The sequence below is a fragment of the Zophobas morio genome, unplaced genomic scaffold (genome assembly GCF_036711695.1).
Source record: "Zophobas morio isolate AGI-343-1 ecotype UQ-CSIRO unplaced genomic scaffold, CSIRO_AGI_Zmor_V1 ptg000215l, whole genome shotgun sequence".
Lineage (NCBI taxonomy): Eukaryota > Metazoa > Arthropoda > Insecta > Coleoptera > Tenebrionidae > Zophobas > Zophobas morio.
In genome coordinates this window covers 129,199-149,726 of record NW_026972319.1, presented here as the reverse complement: position 1 = coordinate 149,726, position 20,528 = coordinate 129,199, and the positions used below count along the sequence as shown (strand labels likewise).

The following is a 20,528-nucleotide window of genomic DNA, read 5'->3' as shown; positions in this document are numbered from 1 at the left end:
AAATCTCATATCTTTGGAATAAACAAATCGACCTTCCCTTTTTAATAAAGATATTTTATTAACATTTAAGTTGTTTTTTACTATAGACCAGACCAGGTTTAAAAGGTATGACCGGGCTATCTTAAAGAAGGAAAGAAAAAGGGAAAAGGAAATAACAAAAAGCAGGCACTGGCTTACGTTTTCCCCTTTTCTGTAAAAGATTAAATAAAAAGGAGGAATAATAGTTTACAGGGGCTTACAAACTACTATTTACCGACTATATAAATCCTTTAATAGTTAATTTAGCTAGAAAAGTCAAATAATAAAGAAGGTCATAATCTTAGTAAAAATAGTATTAAATGGCAATTTAATAAGTGGTAGAATCCAAAATTATAATTTAGGGAAACTTTTCAATAAAAATTCTTAGAATTGTCAAAGACTTCGTGTAGAATAACAAATCATGCGAACCCAGAAATTGACTAAGAATGTGTTAAAACTTTTATTGTGACGGAAAAGAAGAAGGGAAAACAACATTAATCGAGTACAGTAAAGCTTATTTTGCTCTCAAATTATGATTACGAGACTAACATTTGATCTCTCAAAGTTAATAATTAAATGTTTGCAAACGTACAGCAAGGAGTGGTGTACCCCCCAAATTTATATAATAAACAAGTTACTCTATTATACATTCGTATATAACGCTAACTCCTTCCAAAAAATAATGGAACAGGCTAAACAGTGTTAAAATTAATAATTTTATTTTGAAAATCTCAAAAAATTTATAAAGCAAGTCTTTCAAAGTATCCCATTTTTACGCCGATGCTACTCTACAGTATTGAAGTAGCCCGCCTTATACTTCGACCACAGACTTAACTACTTTAAGTTTGCGGTCCTAAAACTTCCACCCAGAAGTTTAGAGAAAAACCTGGAATCGTAAACTTCAAAGAATTCAAAAATTAAGCAAGCTTTGGTTCAATAAAAAAATTTTAACATACCCAAAAGACTGGTACGCAAAGGATAGCACTTCCCATACAGGCATAAAACTAAATCTCAATGGCATATCGACAACTGCTAAAGAAAGTAGTTAACTAAAAAATAATAATAATCGTTTTAAGCTAGTGACAATCTAAACTTCAGTCACATAACATGTCTCCATGTTAATAAGATATAACTCAGCATAATGCCCGTCAGTTGTCCCTATCTTTGCTGTCATCACGAGAAAGACTAATTTTTATGATTATACATAACTAAAAACCTTGAGCCCCAGAAGCGCAGGCAACAATAGAAAAAGCCTAGAAGCAAAGAGTGAGAAAGAAAAGCGTTAACAAAAATAAAGTCAGACAGTTAATTCAGTCCCAAAACACCGAAGAGTGAAAATTAAAGAAGCACAAACACTTCTAAGATTCCACCTTCAGTAAGCAACAAAAAGCGAAAGGTCAAGTCTAGATGCCTACGATATGCGCAAAAAAAAACTTTTTGCCACAAGTGCAGAGGGTAATAAGACTTCACGAAATCGCAATTGTTACTCCAGTAGTTTTCAAAGAATGGATTAAAACATGTCATCACGCTCATGGAAGTAAAGAAAAAAAAAGTATGCACTGACAAAGGAAAGGAGAATGGCGAAGACAGTAAATAGCAAAAAGTCGCCCAACGCGCCTAAATAAATTAGTAGGTTATAAAAAACTGACAGGAATTTAAAAGCATCAGACGGTGGTGCATGTATTTATCATCATATATAGTTATGAAAAGAAATAGCGTCGTCACTTGCTTACAAAAAAAAAAGGTAACAATTTAAAATTGGATAATTTACTGGTGTGCAAACGAAAGAAATATAACATTACTGTAAATAAATTGATAGTATAGCAAAAGCAAACTAGAGAGTAACTAGCGAACAAGACAGCTTAAAATTTAAGTTAAACACGAACTGATAGAGGAGACGGGAGAGAGGCAAAGCAAAGTTTACATAAACTGTAACCATCAAATATTTATACCTTTTCAACAAATAAATAATGTGGCTTGCGAGCACGTTCTTTTCCCCAACTCAAATCATGAGCAACTAGTTGCACAATTTGCTTGAGGTCAGCCGTCGTCGAGGAGGTTTTTTTTTGGTTTGTGGTAGATATCCTGTTGTACGATTTTAGTTGAAAATGCGCGAGCTTACGGTTAACGAGGAAGACCTTATGAAGTTAAGAGTTACGGAACTTATTGAAGAAAGTAAGGCTCGACATATTAAGTTACCGAAGTCGAGAAAGTCAAAAAAATTTTACATTGACGCTATTCTACAGGCAACATTAGCTTTTTGATTCTATTTGAGAGTTGTTGAACTTGTTACTATTATAGCATTTGTCAAACTCTCCGGATCCTAAAACAGATAAAAATTCTAACGTAGCTTCAGATTCGCAAGAACTTGACCGTAAGTCAATTTCATCAGAAAATGTTCTGGGTTCTGAAAGTTTGCTCCCCGATAAAGACTCAGAAGGAGAAAAACAAGTTTTAGGAGATAACAGACATCATGATGTACTTGATATTGCTATAAGAGTTTATAAATGGGTGTATATATAATTTTGTAAGCTTAGTTTTACTTAGATCTCGTCTTGTGCTGTTTATTCGGAAAGCGGGGATAATTCCTTGAAAAATTATAACCTTTCAAGTTCTGTACTGAGCTTTTGTAGCGCCGAGTTTAAGCCTATTTCAGAGGCTTCTTCTAAAATTGGTGGAAAGGTATCAATTCGTAAAAAGTGCGCCGCCTTATCTCTTTTATTAAGAGTTACAGTTTTTACTATGAATTTACCGATAATGCTTTCTTTTTCTAATAGGAAAAGGAAGAATGTTTAGAATCTTCTGAGAAAAGGACAAAAGGCGTAGAAAAGAGTTGCTTTTAATTTATTATAGTTGTCTTCTGGTCTTTATTTCAGCTATAGTTTAGAAAGCTAATTAAACTATGCTTAGTTTTTCTATGCTTGCTTATTCGAACCTTTTACTGTACTAGGCGCTCTCCCTCCTGACCATAAACGAGGGAAAATCGTCGAGACTATGGAGGTAAGTTGTCACATTTATATACATATAAGCCTATTAAAGAACATTGAAACAGGAGCGTGAGTTGCCTGACGGACTTGAAGATTACAGCACGGAAAATAGTATTTTATTCACTATAAACCTATTTACCGCCCCTTTTTAACGCATCTCTCTGTTTTCGAGACGTCGGAAACTTTAATTACGTCCACATCGAAAATTTTAAAAGACCTCTGCGTCTTCCTGACTTGAAACTTTTTTTATCTTCTTTTGGAAAATATGACCCATCTTCTTTTTGGATTGACGATAGAAAGTCTCACTGCATCGTCAAGGTTATTGTAAACAAGTTCGTCGTTTTAGATTATTATTATTTTTATACTCGCAGTATGAGGAAGTTGCTTCTGCTGCCAACGCTCAAATGACAATAGACGGAAAGCGCTGGCCTTCGGGTTTTAGCTCTCTGCGCCTTAAAGCTTATTTTCAGTATCATATGACTTTTGCAGAGGAACGGGAACCTTTAAGGGCGTCGTTTCTAGAAGAAGGGGATGTTGAAGAAAAGAAAACTCGCTTCGAGCTTAACGGTAAGCCAGCTGCTTCTTAGGGCCGTTTAACTGCTTAACTTTAAGTAGTTACACGTTCTCGAAAGGAGTTGTTGAGATCGGAAAGACACGAGACTGAGACTACAGCGGTTCTAGCCAAGTTTAAAGTCACAAAAGTAGAGCCCAAATTGTACTGGCTGCCAAACTCTCCCGAACAAATCGAGGTTTTGTGACTTTCCCTTGCTTTTATTAAAGCTAAACCTGTTAAACACACTGTAGTTGAACAAGAGAAAAGTCTCAGAAGCTAGCAGATAAATAATATAACCTCATGCTCAACTTAAACTTTTGCAATATTACAACTATCACTTTCTGAATAGAAGAATGAAAAAATTAAATAAAGATATTTTTTTAATGTCAATAACCAAATGTACAGCTTTTGTACTTTTTTTTATCTTTGCGATTTTACGTATTCTAATATGCTGATATACAGAGGGTGCTCTGTGCTTAAAACGTAAGTTAAAGTTGCCTCCTTATAGAAAAATGGGCATAACTTAAGATTCTCGATAACAGTTGATAGTAAATGCGCCCTTCCCACGCTGGCACCGCGGTGGGGGTTGTCCACGTTCGTCACATGAATATGAAGTTGGTAATAAGTCGGACAGTAGTGCATAAAAAACTAAGAATAAGTATATTTATAGATGAGCAACGTAAAATAAAGAGCGGTATGTAACTTGCGTACCAGTTGTTTACTTTTAGGTAGCTTATACCTACTATTTATGGAACTTGACGCCTTCTCATGAATAAGCTCTAAAACTGGTACTAGTCTTATAATATAAAAACTGTGAAATATGGAATTCCACTATGCTTACCATGACAGCCGCGTAAATCCCTCAGCGAACGCAAATTTCTATCTTTCGAGAGCACTTATAAAAGTAAGTCAGTAGGACAGAGAGCCTAGCAGTGCTATTACGCCATACCAACCCAGGCAATATAAGTGGGAGGCATTGGGCTCATCAACCCATTTTAGGTCGGGGAGAATAACACAGTGATTATCCTCATAAAAGACTCTCTCCCTTTCAGCCTTTCCTTTCATTATATTGTAAACCCACTGAATTCTCTCTAGCTGACTTAGAATAAAGTTTTCTACAACCTTTTATTGAAAATAAAAGAAGCTCAAAAAAGAATTTAAGTTTGTATAACAAAGAAACCTCGGTATAAACTTTTTTGGTTTCTTCAATGATTTCACAAGGTTGAAACGAATACTTTTTTATATGAAGAAGATCTGCTGGATATATAAAGCGTGAAACTATACCATAAGGACTCCTGTAATCACTTTGTGTTTCGCAAATCTCATTTTCCGGGTAAATTGTGGTGCTCGTGTAAATGTCATTTTCAAAATGGATCTTAACTTTACCTTCTTTAAAAAATTTGAGTAGTGAATCTAATTGTTGAGTTTGAAATGGTTGTTTTTCTAGTATGGCTATACATTTTTTTTCCTCTTCCTTTCCAGCTACTTCATTTAACTTAAAGTGGCCTAGTAAAACACAGCTTTTTAATTCAGAATCCTCTTGTAGTACTTTTTCAACGTGAAATGCAGGCAAAGAAGCAACCAGCTTAGACATTAGGAGCAGAACTTACGTCATACACGTGTTTGACAGTTAGAGCATTCATACCAATAGGATTTGTTACGGGAGGAACGTGCAAGAGATGCTTATCACGTTAGCTTCTGTTAGACTTGAGCGCAGGCACTAAACAGTTGTGTTAGTTCTTTATTTCATGTTTTACTTAAAGTTTTAAAGTAGGGCACCACCTTAAGACATGCATTAACTTTAAAGAGTTCTGCGCAGCTTGTGGTGTTTTATTGCCATTGACATATATTGTAAACATTGCACTGTCCAGAATAACCAGGTAAGCATCATTTAGTCTAACTTTGGTTTTTGAAAATTTTTCTGGAGATAATTTTTTTTTCTTTTCTTAGAGTGTAATGACGCTTAAAGCCATACGAAAAGCGGTTTTTAATGCCGACTAACCAGTACTGAAACCAGAGTGATGGAAGTGAGATGAGTTAGAAATTGTACCTTTTTCGGCTAACTGTTGCGATTTAAGTAATTGTATACATTGAACGTATATGCAGTGTACAGCTCACAAATGCTTATAATTATAGTAAAATTAATTTTACAATACCAGACTTCACATCTTTTTGTTTACTATGTCTTTTAAGTAAAATTACTGTACTAAAAAAGTTTTACCTTACACCTACCTGCTAGATTTGACTACGCTAAAGGGTGGACGCCATCTCAAGGAGACAGGATTCCTCAAAATATCCAGTACTGATAGTTTTGACACTAAATTTTTTAACCGGAAAACAACCAAATCATTACGGTATATATAATCTAACAATGTGAAATTGCGTCGTCCTAAAGAGTCTCACTAGACGAAATAAATAAAAATTAATGTCGCCAAAGAAAAAGTTAGAGAATTTCATTAATTACTGGGTGGTATATATTATAGTTGACTTTTTACTAGCTTATCTTTTCGGGTTAAGGGCAACAAGTTTTACAAAGTGGTAAGGGTCACCCGTCTATTAGAAAATGATTAAAAGTTATGTACTGATATAAAGTTACTAATACCACACTAGTAGAGTTAAGGAAGGTATCAGTAAAATATTTAAAAAAGATTCAATTTAGTCAACACGTTCTTTATTAAGTAGATAATTTTGAGCATATAACAAAATAAACATGCAAAACGAAAGTTGACCTAGGGTTAGCACAAGTTTTTTAAATAAAATCATTCTTTTAGTCAAGTTAAGAACGTTAATTAAAAGTCCGTTCATCAAATGAAGATCTGGGCTAGTTCTTTCACAAGATTACGGTTGACTACAGTGCTTACAAACTGATTTTCCATAAAAACGAAATGTTACTCAAAAATTGCTTATAATTGAGTACCAACCACAACTTGTTTAATTTATATTAAAGTAGTCTCTATTGTGTTTCACTCAACAAGCCTATTAATATATTGTAAAAACATAATATTTGGATTGCAGAAAAGGCAGTTAAAAAAGCTAAAGAAAATAGTTAAAGGCAAAGTTGATAGCTTAGTTAAGTTATACCAAAACGATAAGGTACGTATGCATTTAAGCTTAATATACAATTACATATACATAAGAATAAGCCATATATAGCGTACGGCTGCGTGACACAATATGCAAATTTATTTAAAAAATCTATATGTGCGAATGTGCAGCTAACTAAATATTTTTAAAACCTTTAAGAGAGTACCCTAAAACTTCAAATCCCGGTGAAGTTCGCTATAGTAGTCAATTTAATTGATCATACACTGTTTAAAAAAAAAAATATTGAAAATTGACAATAAAAAAATTGATTCAAAACAGGCAAACACGGAAAGCCGTCCTACCTGTATAGAGAAGAGTCGTCGCTGTAGCTCAGCAGTAAAAGGCATGACGCGTAAACTTGAGGCCCCCCTTAACACCATCTTATCAACATCCAAACTAAGGGCTTTTAGCCGATCTTGGATGTCCCTTACTTCAAGCCCCCGGCCACATACCAAAAAGTGCTTGTCGGCTTATATCAAACCCATACTTGAGTATACGCTTTATTAATGCTCTTAAGCACTAAGGTAAGTCGCTGACTCTTATCAATACTGGTGTAGTGGGAACCTACTAATATCGCTAGAAGAGGCTGGGGTTAATAGTAGAGGACACATGCTAAACGCTAAGACTGGTGACTTAGAAGTCGAATATGCACATTTCAAAAAAATTCTAGAAAAAATTTGACTTGTAAGAGATATGGTGCATATGTTAGTGATTAGGGCGGCATCTAGTTACATATGTACAACTTAAGCTGATAATTATAGGTACCCTGAAGTAGTGTTGTTGCGTCACTTAAAACGTAGTGAAAAAATGTCATAACTGCAAGAATTAAAATTTAAGATAAACTCAGAGTCATTAACAGCTCCAGTTGGTATAAACGACGAGCCATATTTTAAATAAAAGACCTTTTAGTAATAAATCTTTTAATATAAGAGTATTACGCATTTTTTCTTTTTTCATTATTAGTATTAATTAGCCAATGCGTGGGAAACTGTAGATTAATAAACAAAATTCGCAGGTAGCTTCCTACTAAAACAAAGTTTTCAAAAGTCTTTCTGAAATCAATTTTACATACATAAATTTTGAACAATGAAATAAAACTAGAGAATTTTTTTGCAGGTATTTGTCTTTAATTTTTGACAACGTTTTGCGTAGTGATTACGGTGCTATATAGTTGAGAAACCCTATAGCGCCCGTTGATCCGCCTGCTACGCACATTACATTGGCCCTTGTAAAAGAACTTTACTACTCTAGATAGGGTGGTGTTTAATGGAATCGTTGCTTTTTGTTTGTCTTCGTGGCACTTGTCTGCAAGAATTAAAACTATGTGGACAGAAATAGTTAATCGACGCACCAAGCTAAAGGTCCTTGGACCCCTTGCTAAGTTGACTTTTAAATATTTTTTACCTATAAGGTTGTCATTTGGGACTTTGTAAACTCTGATTTGGCTTTCGAGAAAATAGTATGTAATTAATAAGTTAACTTTTTTTATTTTGCTTTTTCAATGTTATTAATTTAATTATGTTACTCGCTTTTAAAGGTAGAAAAATTGGTTGCCTCTGTTAATAGTGTTTCCGGTTGCCTTTTCTATATTTTCTTTATTTGTGCTTTGACTCTTATAAGCAGAACTTATTGGCTTAAGTGAAGCACAACAAGATTTAAAATACGTCTTTACGGAAATTTCAGAGGATTTAGAAGAAAGTTTTCCTGTCAGCTTTGGAGCACTTACAAACTTTTTAAAAATAATTATAGAATGTGTTCGGTCAGGTCTTCTATGTTCGCTGTGGCTTTTAATTTTTTTTTTTCCTTTCTGTACTTTTAAGTTTTAATAAAATACTGGAGTATATTGTATATACGAATATAAGTACTCACTAACTATTCTCTGATAATTTCGACTATTAGTCCTGGGAGTTTTTTTAGAATATGACAATCAGTCTTGGTTGTGTGGGCAAAAATATACCCTTTTTCTGTCCAGTTTTAATATTACGCTTTACTTTTCGCGAATTATTTTAAACAACCTTGTTTATTTTGAATATCCATTGTTTATATTTATAAATATGGTATATAAACTTTTTGCTATTACACAGCAAATTACGGCGTTTTAAACGTCTTTAACAAGTATTAACTACTTCTAATACTTTTATAGATGACGAGCTTCTACCTTCCTTTTTTGTAGTAAACAAACTGGCCTCTTTCTTCGACGCCTTTCCTGTAAACGTCTGTGAGCCTCTTTTTACTCTTCTGGAGAGTTACCTTCCCGTCTGGAACAGCCCCAAGGTACTACTACTTTTTTTTTCTACTTGAGTAGTATTGATACATCGTTAAGTTTTCAGTTAACGACCGACACGTGGTGCTGAAAATCTGTAATGTTTTGCTGCAGAGGCTTTCTAAAACCCAGCACACCGAATTTTGTGGTCGCGTACTGATTTTTCTGTCCAAACTTTTCCCCATTTCCGAGCAGTCAGGTTTCCGGTTCCCATGCTTCGAGCCCCAGTTTATAACATTTAACGATTCAAGGGGTCAATAAATACGGCGAATTTAATGTAGATAACACCACTATTTTTGATGCTAAGAGCGACGAAGATGGTGCGGTTTACTAGACTTTTCTGCCTATTTTGCGATATACTTGACATCCATTTACAGAGATCAGTGAAAAGAATGAGCTGCCTGAAACAATTGTTAAGGCATTTTTTTTTTGTTCAAAACTTTTTCGCCATATGAATTTTTTACTTTTGTTTTTTCTGCAGCTGGAAGACGTGGATGGCCACGTGATTGTGGATCATGAGTTTTACAAAAAGTTTTGGCTTCTACAGACTTACTTTAGCTCCCCTGCCAACTGTTATCAGTCCCACCAATTTGCTGAATTTCAGCATTGCGCTGTTGCTGTCCTCGACACGTTATCCCACGAAAAAGCGAGGTTTTAAGCCTCCTTCTCCTCGCAAATTGCCTTTCGGCTACGGATTTTTTAGGGCTGTGAATACGCCACCCGAAGCTGATGTGGTTGGCATTGATGTCACCCCCTTGCCCATGTACCCTAAATTTTTGACGTCGCGCCGTCTTATCGGCCTGCAATTACAAGGTGGTTCTTTGACGGATTAGTGTTAATCGCTTTGGTTACCACCCCCATTAGACCCCGTCTTTAGGGCCATTATAATCTTTCAAATGCTTATTCTCTTCCAGTTCTTGCTTAACCCTTCCTCGAAGTTTTGCCACTCCGCTGTGCTTTCGGCGGAGGCTTTAGAATGGGTTAAAAAGGTACCCCTCTGCGGCTGTGCAGTGTTATTTCCGTTGGCACTAAGTTATTCATCGGTAGACTCACGAGCGCTGTCTAGTTATGGCTTCCCAAATACGCCAGCATGGGAAGAGCTGTCGTGGGACGGTGACCCACATGTTAGAAAGAGAGCGGGTGCCCCTTAAACCTGCGTGTAGCATTGTTCCCCCCGTTCTTATATCGTTAGACAGGCTTGGTGCGAGTGGAAAGAGCAGAACTGCCCTAGTTTCGATGCACAAAAGTATACTTAACTTGAGTTAAAGAAAAAAAAGCGCTAACATGTTATATGCAAAGTAAAACGTTTCCGCTTTTGGAGCGCCGCACGCAGACGCTGGAGGATAGACTGCGAAAGTATATATCTGGGCTCTTCCAGAACGGACTGCTTATAAACGTTATTGCAGACGTTCGTTTTTGGGCTCTAAAGAACTGAGTGAGTTATTTAAAAGAACGGACGCGGCGAATTATGAACAACTTAAGAAGAAGTATCTTCCTGCCTCTATTACTTTCACCATTCACTTGGCCACTGATCTTTTTAGTAATTTTGTGCCAGATTTTGACGAATTTTTCGAGGAAGCCTTAGAACAAGTTTCTGAAGACGGTATAACTTTTGTGCGCCTCCTTCAGATATCTTGTGGGTAACCGGGCTTTGGGGCAGCCTGTATCGAGGAAGAGTATCTTCTTTGGCACAACTCAGTGTGGGTTGCTAGGGCCGTTCGCTTATTAACGAAAGCTAACCCCGCAGTATTTGAGTTCATGAAAGGCGGGACGGTACGCTCTCATTACTTAATATTTGATTCTTAGTTTTCCTGACCACCTCTTTACCAGATTGTGGAAGCCGTTCGGTATCTGCAAGAGAAAGCAAAGAGTCAATCGCGAGAAGAACCAGCGAATGACGCTTGTTCACTGGGAGAAGAAAGCGAGTTGGAACAGTGTGGGGATAAAAGACCAAGGCTTGAGGGCAGCAGCGAGGCCCTCAAATAAACTAAAAAACTTTTTAGAGCTTTCACCTTAAAACATTTATTAAGCATGAAATTCTCTGGTTTTTTTTATAAAAAATGTGTTGGGACCAGCTAGATTCACAAGCTAACCATCTTTTTAACAAAAGCAGCATAATCTATGTTTCCATTTTTGTCAATTTCTGCTTCTTTCATCATTTCATCGGCTTCTTCCTCTGTGAGTTTTTCTCCTTTAGAGTTAAAACGAACTTAGAATCATATTTTTTTTAAATATTTGCATAAAACAATTGTTGACCTAGCTATTAAAAACTTATAACAACTATAATAACTATAGCGTAAGACTTTAAGAGTCACCTAAAAATTTAGATGGGAAACGCACTTCATATTTTGTTATAATTATTGACCTATGGAAGTCATTATGTGACGAAGTTCCTGTGCGCTAATTAGCCCTTTTCCTTCTTTATCAAAAACTTTAAAAGCTTCTATAACTTTCTCTTCGGGAATGCAGTCTTTCATGTTTTTCGCCATTATTTGAAGAAAATCTTGGAAATCCATGGTCTGCTTTCCCTCCTCTTTTAAAGTTCTAATAATCTCTTGTACCTCCTTCTCAGTTGGAGTTTGTCCCACAGAGCGCATAAGTTTTCCTGATATTAAAATATTTTATTAAAGGGCGTTATAATATATACGGCGAAATATGAGTAGCGGAAGGAAAAACCTAGTTCTGTAATGGGAAGAGCACCCAGGTTTTGCGGATCGTAAAGAGAAAAAGCCTCTTTAAATTCATTTATCTGTTTTTCGCTGATATTATAACTCATGGCTTCGAGATATTACCCGCTAGGAGACAGTTGAAGCACACTAAAAAATGGTTATAGCTTTTTTTGGAACAAAACATTTCTGTACCCTTTCCGCGCGGGTTATAAATTTTAGGGCTTGAGCCTTAATAAACAATTACCTGTTTCCTAGGGTAGGGTGTCCTGACATTCTCATTTTTTTTTAAATTGCTGCTTGTGTTCGTTGATTATTTTTAATAAAATGGGCTCCTCTTTTCTGGAGGCCGACTTACGCAGGACAATTGCGTATTTATGAGCTTTTGTTTAGGATCTTCGTAAAGAGCAGACAACTGTGAAATTCAAGTCACAGGATCTTGATCTTGAAAAAACGTCTCCTGTTAAAAACGGAACTAAACGACGAAAAGAGCCGATAGAAAATTCCCCTGTTAAAATTGTTTATGTTAATCCTTGCTCTGCTCTCCAAATACTCATTGAGCTTTGGAAAGAAGAAGCCTTGAGGAGAGTGAAGGAAATGCTTTTATGATTAAAGTTCTTTTAAAGAATTATAACAAAATTAATAACAACAACATTAATAATAGTAACAATAAAAATAATAGTACAGAAAAAAAAGGAAATAGTGGTATTAATAAATTTAGTAATAATACTTTTGTAAATTGCCTATATTGACTGTATCAGCCTTAGTAGTAAAATTATTAGTAATATCTAAATACTCTATTTTCAATGATAGTAACAAAGACACAGATTATTTCTGATAGAGAGTAAGAAGATAGCGTTGAATTTAGAGATGGGGAATACTTCTCTCAATGCCCGAAATACCTCCAGCGACACCGAGTTATCTTCCGCGGCTGCACCTCCTCTTAGGCGAATTAATAAGATTTCTCTTACGTTTTCTGGGAAAAACCGAAGTAGAATCATTTTATAAAACTTCTGCTAGCCAATGGCGTTAATAGCATTTCGAAGTCTAGGGATAAACGTCAAGGGAGAAATATAATTCCAGCAACAGTAGACGAGTATCTAGCCATCACTAAGCTTGTGCGTGATAAAGTACTACCTCTCATTCCATCTATCAACTAGCAGAGGAGACAAGCCTTTAAAGTTTGGTTTTCGTGGAATCTATTGCGATCTTGACGTTCAAACCGTCGAAGGGGATTTACGCACGCAAGGCGTCCCACCCCTCCGCGTGGCAAGGATGCACGCTGAGGATCCTGTCGATGGGAAAGGCACGAAGAGAACTTTACCGATGGGTGTTAGCGCATATATCTGGATGTGATGGACAAAAGATGTTGGAATTAAAGACTGTTTTATATCTTTAGGTCAAGGTGGAAGAGCTTTGAAAGGGTAATCGAGTCGGAAAGTGCCACCGCTGTCAGGTATTTGGACAGAGCGCACGTTTTTGCTCTGCAGCCCTCCGATGTGTTAAATGTGGCGAGGGCTACTTGACGGCACGGTGCATAAAGGCACGAGAAAACCTTGCCAGCTGTGCTTGCGGTCAAGTGCACACTGCCAAATGTTGTGGCTGCAAACATTACCCGCGTAGGCCTATACCATCCACTCAAACTGCTCTACCAACACTTTAAAACAGACCCCTCTTAATGTTACTCCGGCAGTTTCCTATGCTGCTCGCTTGGCTACAAAGACAATTCCTCAGACCACAACCCCCTCAACAACTGCAACCTACACTTCGACAACTCTTTCAGTATTGGCGCCAAACCTGTTAACAATGTTAGGGACTGTAAAGGGTCTAGATTGCAATGGTTTTTAGACCACAAACCCTTCTTCATATCCGTCTTCTGTTCTGGAATTTCGATGGCGTTCTACATAGGGGATAAGAGTTGCAGGAATTGTTCTCTGTGTTATCAGTGAGACTCATCTTCTCCCGAGCGTTCCATTTAATCTCTGCAACTTTTGGACGTACCGTTAGGACGCCTTGATAGGGGAGGCGGAGGCGCAGCTATTTTGGTCAGACAAAACATTCAACACGGTGTGATATCTTTCCCAGCCCTTCAAAGCATCGAGGTGGTTGGGGTTTCCCTCCATTTAACCAGTTAGGGCCCACGTCGGTAACTGCAGCTTACAAGTCTCCCAGCAGGTCACTTATTACCTCAAATCATGGTTATCCTTTTTATAAATAGTTCCTCAGTTGGTGTATGTGGAAACCTTAACTGCAAGCATCACGCCTGGAATAGCTGTGTCAATAATCCAAACAGCCGAATCCTCGAGTCTTACACCGAACGAGCGCGAACTGCACGTCTTAGGACCACAGTACCCAACGCACATGGCGAAGACAGGGTTACCAATCGCACTGGATATCGTTGTTTTGAAAAATATTTATATTTTAACGGCAATGGAAGTTCTTTACGGGCTCTCGTCGGACCATCTGCCAGTTCTGCTTGATCTGGGCGACGAAAAGGAGTTACTGAGGACATATACGAGAACTTTTACGGACTGAGCTCAATTCTTTGAGGCTCGTGATATAACCTTTTCAACATCTTTCGCCTTACTTGACGTTGCTGTTGCGGAATTCGAGGGAGTTTTGACCATGGCATACCACACCGCCACGTCAACACGTGAAGTTGAGTTTTGCCTTAACCGGTTGCCTGATGAATTGAAGGCGCTCATCTGCAAGCGGCGACGCCTTATTCGAGTGGCCACGGTGTCACAACTCCACGAAGATAACGAAGATAGATTAGCGCTTAATAGACTACACCGGCGCATTGGAAAGGACTGTTTGGCGCACCATTACCGATTGTGGAAGACAAAGCTAAGTAATATATCGGGTGAGAACGGTAACGGGAAAGTTTTATTAGAAAATACGAAAACCGAGCGCGTTTACCGTTACCTACTGCGGGAAATGGTAAGTCTGTGGCGGAAAATGTTGTTGACAAAAAAGCGACACTTTTTTCTGGTCACCTCTCTACTTAGTGTATGCCACCTGCTAATTTAGTTGCTGAAGAAGTGCTTTGTGAATTAAACATTTGCTAATACCGAAGAACAGCTTTAGCCAATCACCAGAGTTGGAATCGTAGAGATTATTATCGCTATGTAGAGGTGATGGGCACCTGGCCCCGATGGTATCACCAACGTGACGTTAATTAAAGCAATTACCAATGGTGGCGGTAGAACGCCTATGCCGCCTCATCAACTCTACGATGGCTCTCGGCGCCCTTCCAATCCGCTGGAAGATGGCAAATATTGTGGTGCTCCCGAAGACACCACGACCAGCATCTACGCCAAGCAAATACAGTCCTATCAACCTCTTGTCAGCCGTTGCCAAAGTTGCTGAGGCGACTGTACTGCACCGCCTGAAAGCATTTGTTACGCAAACCATGCCCTGCCAGAGTTCCAATTAGGATTTCGACAAGCACTCCAAAACGACTAAAATAACTCCTTCACTTGACAGGGTAAATGAATCCGTATTTCAATTTAAAGAAGGTACTAGGCGCCGTCTTTCATGATGTCGAGGAAGTGTTTGACCAACTTTAGCCCAAGGGCTTGCTTCACAAATTGCGCGTCATCTTCTTACTGTTCTTATTAACGTGATCAAAGCTTACCTTAGGTTCGCTTCTTTGATATACGGGTGGGCAAAGCGTGCTCACTTCGAAGACCACTCCCAGCCCGGGAGCCGCGCGATTATATAACATACTAGTTAATAACACTATTCATCTCTCAAGTCATAGCGTCCCTTGTGGCACGAGCCGCACTTTGACTTCAAGTGCGGCGTAAGATAGTACATATCACATCGCACTTTGAATCATAGCGCAGCTTCACAAAGATCTCTTTTATTACCCCTACTCTTTGCACTTTATGTGCGCGACGTGCCTCAGCCCGAGGACCCCTACACTCGGATATTGCCTAATATGCGGATGCTACGGAGAGTTACACGTCCGAGTCACCTGCCTTATTGCGTCAGCATTTGCAGTACTACCTAGTGACGCTTGCCAACTGGCGTCGTCGTTGGAAAATTACTATTCATGCGGAAAAGAGCAAAGCCCTTTTTATAATGAAGAGGCCCACTACACCGCTATCACCCATGCTAGGTTATTTTACTTGGCGTCCTCAAGCGAAATACCTGGGGGTCATTATCGACAATAGCTCTCGTGGTGGCCGCGCATAAACTATATCGCGGTGAACGTTGAGGGGGCGGTGCAAACCCTTTACCCTTTACTTTGTGCCCGAAGCAAATTCTCGTTGCACAGCAAATGACACTTGTATGTGTTGTGTATCCGACCAATCATTATATGCGCGTCTGCTGCCTGGGCCTACAACTCACCGGTAATAGTTTCTTCGCTTCAAGTGAGACAGTGTGTTCGCGGCGATGTCTTACGGCCAGGTCCTCTAGATTACAACCCTCTGGGTTACTGTCATATGATATTAATTACGAAATCTGGGACGGCTCATGCCATCACCGACCGCGCAATGGGCTGTAAGTATATAATATTATGGGTTAGGGGTAAAATTACCTTTAATATATATATATATATATAAGATCGCTTTAACACAATATTAAAGCTAAAGTGCACGCTATCACCCTGTTTTTGAGCTCGTAAATTCGGTGTTTCTTTTTACGACCCGATCGAGCACCAGGAAATATCAATAAAAAAAAAGGTTTAAATGCTTAGTTGGTAATTGCGCACCAAATCTACAGGCTATTACTAATGTTATAGTTTGATATTACATAATGTTTCTTTTCGAACAATCATTGACTTAGTCAACAATTTAGTCATTAAAAAGACAAAGAGCACTTTTTAATATGTTTTAGGGTTAATTTATTACTCTATTTGAACTTAAGGTATTATATTTTTAGTAAGAAAATAGCAGAAAACTCATAGTCGCCTCAATTTAGATAACACAGTTGGAAAGATAGACAGATTATCGTTAAAATCTTTAATAGCTTACTAATTGAGAAAACGAATACAAATAACGAGCGAACCCAGCGTTATACCATCTTTCAATATACCTAACCTCACCTTTTAACCTTTTCAACTTAATAAGTGTTTTATTAGAAAAAAAACTTTAATTGCAAAATGTAGGACTAATTGCTGCTTTTTTTGGTAGCTACATCCGTTTTGACTCATAAATGAGCTTCTTCGGCAATAATAATTGTTAGTAAGGTATTACTTGTTATTTAATAATGTGTAACTTAAAGATCACGTTACTATTATAAATGTTGGACACACAGCACGTAACTTAACACAATAGAGTAAAGATATTACGTTAAAGCAATAACTTTCATTTTTACGCCATAGAGAGCTATTAAAAAAATTGCTGGGTTAATAACATAAAATGGTTATTTTTAAAGCGACTACTTGCTTTATAAGCATTAAAAAATTTTTATTATCTTCTCTATTATAAGTAAACGCCGTTTAAGCATAGTAAATTTTTTAAAAATAGATTAGCCCTGCTAAAATCAAGGTTAGCAACCTTGTAAGAAAAAAGAACTATTTCAAAATCGTCCAAAAATACTAAAGTAAGTTTATCAGATACAATTTATTCGGGAGTACATATTATGGTTAAGTTTAATAGAATCTACAGGTTTTAAAAATTACTATATCTACTCAGGCAGTACTAAACTCTACAGTCATTACCTTGAATAGCGTCCGTACCAAAATTTATTTTAACTGTGAGTTAGAGCAAAAGCTTCCTCCGTCACCACACAAGCTCGGGATAAAAAAAGTTAGTGGGAGAAGGAGAGCAAGAGAGAACGTTATATTTCCGAAACCCCTTTTCCCCTCACAGGAAAGATGAAGTCGGCTTAAACTGTGCTTAAATAAAAAGTGGATTACAAAAATTATTATTATAATTGTAAGAAAGAACGCCTCCACATATACTCACTATAATTTTTTTTAATGCGAAAAGTCCTGTGTTTTATGGACTACTGTCATAAATTTTTAGCACAGAATTCTACTAAAATCACGTGCTAGAAAAGTTTATGAAATCAACTCGTCAGTATCAATACCGCTTATCCATCTCCGCAATATTTATCTAGTAACTTCAGCATCTTTTCTTTTCTTTTTCGATATGAGGGATGAGAATAACTGAAGAGGTGCTCACCAGAGGGGCGGATCCCAGACTTTAATGTTAAAAATAGTTCACCGAAACAAGTATCTATTGGATGGGTAGTTACTCTACAATATATACCACCTCAGCTAACGTAATTTTCTGAGTACAGAATTTATGGTAAATGCCACGCCGATATCTCTTATAATTAAATGACCAGCACAAACTATAAATAATATTTTTTTAAATTACGAAAGTACAGGACATGGTGTAGTGCTACACTCAAAGTTTTTACAAAAATGTTAATAAGTAGAGCAGATTAATAGGTTACTTGTGTTAAAAAAATAATAACTTAGAAACCTCATCGCTTTCTGAACGGTTTATGACCTTATTAATGGAGATATATATAAAGAGCAAGAAAGTTTTAACCAATGTGTGCTGCCAGTAACCAGTTGCCTGTAAGTAATATTAGTACTTTAGGCTAAAAGGTCAAGTTTTAAAATGTTAAATGCTATCTATGCACTGCGGCTCTGATCATACAACAGCCGGCAGACCAATAGACTGCAAAAGGGAGTGAGATTCGCCCTTAACTGACGGACGTCCGTCAAACAAGAGAACTAATGATTCACTTTTTTCGAACTGCTTCAGAATGTTTTCATATGTTAATCTTGAAGATGATAATTATCCACGTAAATGCTCTTTTTAGGCTTATATATTTACGTTGGAAATCCAGATGGAAGAAGTGTATAAAATTATAGATCTAAAATTTTACAAATTTAAGGTTCAGGGGAAAGTTTTTCTCAATCATCTCCCGATGTAAATTTTTTCATATATAGTGGTCATATTGCCTTAATAACGAGAACTGCTAATGCAATAATTTACAAAATAAATTTGTAATTAAAATAGATAATAATACACTTACAGACGCCAGTTCAACTAATAAAAAAAAAGAAAACAAAACCTTGTGAGTCGATGATACAAAAAAGAAGTAGTAGACACAGATAATATCAAATAGAAAAAAGATGAGCTTAAAACGCGGGCATTAAGTTAGCGATATACCAGAGTCCACAGCAGAATTAGCTTTAACAAGAGCTCTAATAGCTCTGTTGCGCTCGAGTAGTCGATCAATATGCTTGTATGTAACAAAAGGGAAACAAAAAAATCTCTAAAAATCGAATAATGAAGTAGCTTACAGTCAATCCCCCAAGACACATCTCTTTGGAAAACAATGCAGCAGTATCCGCCCTACTTTCTAAATATTTAAAAAGGAAAGGCGAGCTGCATGTGCTCATAAGCAAGGCGGACAGAAGAGAAAGAAATGGGCGGCTCCCAAAAAAAAGAGTCTTCCTATTTACAGACGTAGTAATTATTCCATACACTTAGTCTTCTATGATGATATACACAAAGCTCTGTATACTTATATTTCTAAAAGCTTTGAGAGAATCTGTATAAACTTAAATATCTCATAAATCTAAGCTATAAGCGCTTTCGTGGTGAGCTTTAAATTTCGGAGAAAGAAAGAAGAAAGAAACCGTTTTAATAATTGGTGGACTGCCAACAAGCTGATAGGTTGATATAAAGTCCAAAAGAGGCTGTGTTCCTGCGCAATGTGGGTCAGTTCATGCGAAAGGACCTGCAAACCAGTAAAGCGTCTCTACGGCATAAATAAATAATTGTATTACAAAGCGGTTTTGTCTTCGGGTAGTTTTAAGGGATTCTTTTAAAACGGTCCAAGCTTCCCTATTATTCCCCATATAATTATCCATAGTAATGCTCTCCAACTCGTCGTTCTTTAAATTAATAAATTTAAAAAAAAAAGCTAAGATCGAGAAATTAGTATCGACAGCATCATGTTCTAACGCTCCTATTTTAATATATTCAAGTGAACCCGATACATAATTGAGAAGAGATAAGCAACGTGCCTAGTTTTATGTAGTCTTTCTTTAAAACAGACTCGTAATATTAACAAAATACACCTTTATAAAAACAAATTTTCAGTAAGCTTACAACAACAAAAAAAATAAAACTTTAAAATTAAGTAACGAATACTTAATTAAAAGTTATAAAAAAAATTTAAGGGTAAAAATAACCAAAAGTAGGCGAGAGACTATAAGACTTGCAGTACAAAATATAATTGAGCCTTGAGAGTATGAATTAAAGGTATTGCCAACGTGAAAGGAGATGCAGGGCGTTTTGACTCCCATTTCTTCAGCAACGTTATTAAATTCTGTAAATATATATATAGAAACACATTTAAAATATATAAATCGAAACCTTTATGATCAGAAATAAAAATTGCAAACTACCTTCTTTCACATTTTCAAATTTCTTTTTTAAATCTTCCGAAGTGGGATGAAACAACTTTCTTGGGGAAAAGTAAAGCAAAGTTTAAAAGATTGAAATATAAAAAAAGAAGTTGCAGTGGTAAACAGAATTCCCTCTAAAGGTAAGAGGTGTAGTTAAAATATAAATTAATACCCTAAATTTTTATATTTTATAAAGATAAATGATAAATATACGCGTATAAAGCTGCGATACCTGTTATTTTTTCTCTTTTCTTTGGGTTTAAAACGTTGAGGCCGGTATAAGTGTGAAAAAATTTAGTGATTTCAACCAAAAAAGACTTTAAACCAAGTAAAAATGCTGTGCGTACCATACGAGTTAATAAAAAATTCAATCAGGTTGCATTTTAAGTCTTTTAGTTAAAAGTAAAATGACCAGTCACCACATGTAAATGTTACCTCCAAGCCCGATAATGGAGCTAAGCTTGAATACACAGTAGCAGCTGGTAACCTAAAACTTGCTCTCGCAGTATTTGTTTCTTAGGTATTAGGTTCTTGGGTTGAAAATGCTAAAATAGTTAGTTATATCACC

The 20,528-nt window shown here is 36.7% G+C and overlaps 4 protein-coding genes and 3 long non-coding RNA genes across 14 annotated transcripts; 3 read left to right on the top strand and 4 right to left on the bottom strand.

Annotated features, from left to right (window-relative positions):
• Positions 1–720: 720 nt before the first annotated feature.
• On the bottom strand, positions 721–1,927 carry LOC135146207 (uncharacterized). 3 transcript variants are annotated; one of them, XR_010283741.1, is made up of 5 exons: positions 1,905–1,927; positions 1,322–1,635; positions 1,235–1,271; positions 975–1,050; positions 721–917 (listed from the first exon to the last, which is right to left on the bottom strand). It is a non-coding gene; the product is annotated as an uncharacterized LOC135146207 (long non-coding RNA). The 3 variants fall into 3 exon arrangements; XR_010283740.1 differs by having other exon boundaries at positions 975–1,271; positions 1,322–1,388; positions 1,453–1,635; XR_010283739.1 differs by having other exon boundaries at positions 975–1,271.
• A 176-nt stretch (positions 1,928–2,103) lies between these two features.
• LOC135146210 (apoptotic chromatin condensation inducer in the nucleus-like) lies at positions 2,104–3,895 on the top strand. The gene is made up of 11 exons (XM_064078373.1): positions 2,104–2,264; positions 2,320–2,496; positions 2,566–2,700; positions 2,796–2,850; positions 2,969–3,018; positions 3,071–3,116; positions 3,178–3,323; positions 3,377–3,440; positions 3,495–3,572; positions 3,621–3,754; positions 3,810–3,895. Exons 1-11 carry the CDS (start codon positions 2,127–2,129, stop codon positions 3,843–3,845), a joined length of 1,059 nt encoding a protein of 352 aa, XP_063934443.1. The 5' UTR covers positions 2,104–2,126; the 3' UTR covers positions 3,846–3,895.
• Positions 3,896–4,061: 166 nt separating this feature from the next.
• Positions 4,062–4,448, bottom strand: LOC135146192 (uncharacterized). Its single transcript, XR_010283733.1, has 3 exons — positions 4,400–4,448; positions 4,270–4,349; positions 4,062–4,206 (listed from the first exon to the last, which is right to left on the bottom strand). It is a non-coding gene; the product is annotated as an uncharacterized LOC135146192 (long non-coding RNA).
• A 3,501-nt stretch (positions 4,449–7,949) lies between these two features.
• LOC135146206 (uncharacterized) lies at positions 7,950–8,118 on the top strand. The gene is made up of 2 exons (XR_010283738.1): positions 7,950–8,003; positions 8,054–8,118. It is a non-coding gene; the product is annotated as an uncharacterized LOC135146206 (long non-coding RNA).
• Positions 8,119–8,562: 444 nt separating this feature from the next.
• Positions 8,563–10,891, top strand: LOC135146199 (THO complex subunit 1-like). Its single transcript, XM_064078359.1, has 15 exons — positions 8,563–8,578; positions 8,759–8,916; positions 8,966–9,104; positions 9,157–9,225; positions 9,283–9,323; positions 9,387–9,556; positions 9,609–9,718; positions 9,770–9,894; positions 9,953–10,045; positions 10,102–10,151; positions 10,205–10,261; positions 10,312–10,392; positions 10,447–10,508; positions 10,566–10,678; positions 10,736–10,891. Exons 1-15 carry the CDS (start codon positions 8,563–8,565, stop codon positions 10,889–10,891), a joined length of 1,440 nt encoding a protein of 479 aa, XP_063934429.1.
• A 74-nt stretch (positions 10,892–10,965) lies between these two features.
• Positions 10,966–12,156, bottom strand: LOC135146211 (uncharacterized). Its single transcript, XM_064078374.1, has 4 exons — positions 11,819–12,156; positions 11,582–11,721; positions 11,271–11,510; positions 10,966–11,096 (listed from the first exon to the last, which is right to left on the bottom strand). The coding sequence occupies exons 2-4, from the start codon at positions 11,679–11,681 to the stop codon at positions 10,987–10,989; spliced, it is 450 nt and encodes a 149-aa protein (XP_063934444.1). The 5' UTR covers positions 11,682–11,721; positions 11,819–12,156; the 3' UTR covers positions 10,966–10,986.
• Positions 12,157–17,129: 4,973 nt separating this feature from the next.
• On the bottom strand, positions 17,130–20,319 carry LOC135146195 (uncharacterized). 6 transcript variants are annotated; one of them, XR_010283736.1, is made up of 11 exons: positions 20,193–20,319; positions 19,961–20,094; positions 19,745–19,881; positions 19,337–19,444; positions 19,187–19,287; positions 18,848–19,001; positions 18,714–18,786; positions 18,427–18,516; positions 17,986–18,361; positions 17,614–17,762; positions 17,130–17,561 (listed from the first exon to the last, which is right to left on the bottom strand). XR_010283736.1 is itself a non-coding variant. In XM_064078354.1 (9 exons), the coding sequence occupies exons 3-8, from the start codon at positions 19,856–19,858 to the stop codon at positions 17,617–17,619; spliced, it is 696 nt and encodes a 231-aa protein (XP_063934424.1). In that variant the 5' UTR covers positions 19,859–19,881; positions 19,961–20,094; positions 20,193–20,319; the 3' UTR covers positions 17,130–17,561; positions 17,614–17,616. The 6 variants fall into 6 exon arrangements, 3 of the variants coding, with proteins under 3 accessions (XP_063934424.1, XP_063934425.1, XP_063934426.1); XR_010283734.1 differs by lacking the exons at positions 17,986–18,361; positions 18,427–18,516 and having other exon boundaries at positions 17,130–17,419; positions 17,490–17,561; XR_010283735.1 differs by lacking the exons at positions 17,986–18,361; positions 18,427–18,516 and having other exon boundaries at positions 17,130–17,414; positions 17,490–17,561.
• Between the last annotated feature and the right edge of the window lie 209 nt (positions 20,320–20,528).

Coding starts and splice junctions, on each gene's coding strand:
- LOC135146210 (XM_064078373.1), top strand. CDS start 2,127: ATGCGCGAGCTTACGGTTAACGAGGAAGACCTTATGAAGTTAAGAGTT. Junction 2,497..2,565: donor GAGATAACAGACATCATGAT/GTACTTGATATT, acceptor AGTTTTACTTAG/ATCTCGTCTTGTGCTGTTTA. Junction 3,324..3,376: donor AGTCTCACTGCATCGTCAAG/GTTATTGTAAAC, acceptor TTATACTCGCAG/TATGAGGAAGTTGCTTCTGC.
- LOC135146199 (XM_064078359.1), top strand. Junction 9,719..9,769: donor TATCGGCCTGCAATTACAAG/GTGGTTCTTTGA, acceptor CACCCCCATTAG/ACCCCGTCTTTAGGGCCATT. Junction 10,509..10,565: donor AGAACAAGTTTCTGAAGACG/GTATAACTTTTG, acceptor GCTTTGGGGCAG/CCTGTATCGAGGAAGAGTAT.
- LOC135146211 (XM_064078374.1), bottom strand. CDS start 11,681: ATGAGTTATAATATCAGCGAAAAACAGATAAATGAATTTAAAGAGGCT. Junction 11,511..11,581: donor TCTTCCCATTACAGAACTAG/GTTTTTCCTTCC, acceptor TTTTAATATCAG/GAAAACTTATGCGCTCTGTG. Junction 11,097..11,270: donor TCACATAATGACTTCCATAG/GTCAATAATTAT, acceptor TTAACTCTAAAG/GAGAAAAACTCACAGAGGAA.
- LOC135146195 (XM_064078354.1), bottom strand. CDS start 19,858: ATGGGAGTCAAAACGCCCTGCATCTCCTTTCACGTTGGCAATACCTTT. Junction 19,445..19,744: donor TAGTCTCTCGCCTACTTTTG/GTTATTTTTACC, acceptor ATTAATTTAAAG/AACGACGAGTTGGAGAGCAT. Junction 18,787..18,847: donor TGTGTCTTGGGGGATTGACT/GTAAGCTACTTC, acceptor GTTACATACAAG/CATATTGATCGACTACTCGA.